A 547-nucleotide genomic window follows, 5' to 3' on the forward strand; every position below is an offset into this window, starting at 1 on the left:
CTAGTGTGGAAATAGCCTCTGATTGGTGTTTCCATAGTAACAGTGGTTTCTCAGATCAGGGGATTATGGGTAATGCCGTTCTTCAGCAGGACACTGTCAGTCGTTGAGATCTCAGATATGAGGCTCGATGTCTGAGAGATTCATCAGCCTCGGCAGGGCGTGAGGTCAGAGGTCAGAGGTCAGATGTGGGTCGTCATGGCTCTGTTTGTGCGTGTGAATCAGAGCCAGATCTCGTCGCTGCTGGTGCTGCTGACTTTATAGATGTAGCCAACCATCGGATAGCGAGCGAAACCTGCGGAGACACGGAATCACATCAACACCACACCGACAGAGCCGTCTCCACAGACTCTTGAGCTTCAGCTGGACATCAGTCACAGTTCTATCATCTATCATCTATTGCGACTGATAATGCAAACATGCAAAACACTCTCAAAGCCGCATGTCTGGATCTGTCGAGTGAGGAACATGAACACAAGATTATTTCTACATGCCACAAGTTTCAGTTTCACTTAAATTACTTTAGGCTTGGCATTTATTATAAATGCTG

At 47.0% G+C, this 547-nt stretch overlaps 1 protein-coding gene across 1 annotated transcript in view; it reads right to left on the bottom strand.

Annotated features, from left to right (window-relative positions):
• Window positions 1-6: 6 nt before the first annotated feature.
• LOC107557632 (transmembrane protein 25) overlaps window positions 7-547 on the bottom strand; it is a 36,671-nt gene continuing 36,130 nt past the window's right edge. The window contains exon 8 of the mRNA XM_016241110.1: window positions 7-292. Coding sequence (XP_016096596.1) covers window positions 219-292 — 74 coding nt within the window. The 3' untranslated portion in view covers window positions 7-218. The remainder of the gene's footprint in view (window positions 293-547) is intronic.

The sequence above is a fragment of the Sinocyclocheilus grahami genome, unplaced genomic scaffold (assembly GCF_001515645.1).
Source record: "Sinocyclocheilus grahami isolate Dianchi unplaced genomic scaffold, SAMN03320097.WGS_v1.1 scaffold613.1, whole genome shotgun sequence".
NCBI lineage: Eukaryota > Metazoa > Chordata > Actinopteri > Cypriniformes > Cyprinidae > Sinocyclocheilus > Sinocyclocheilus grahami.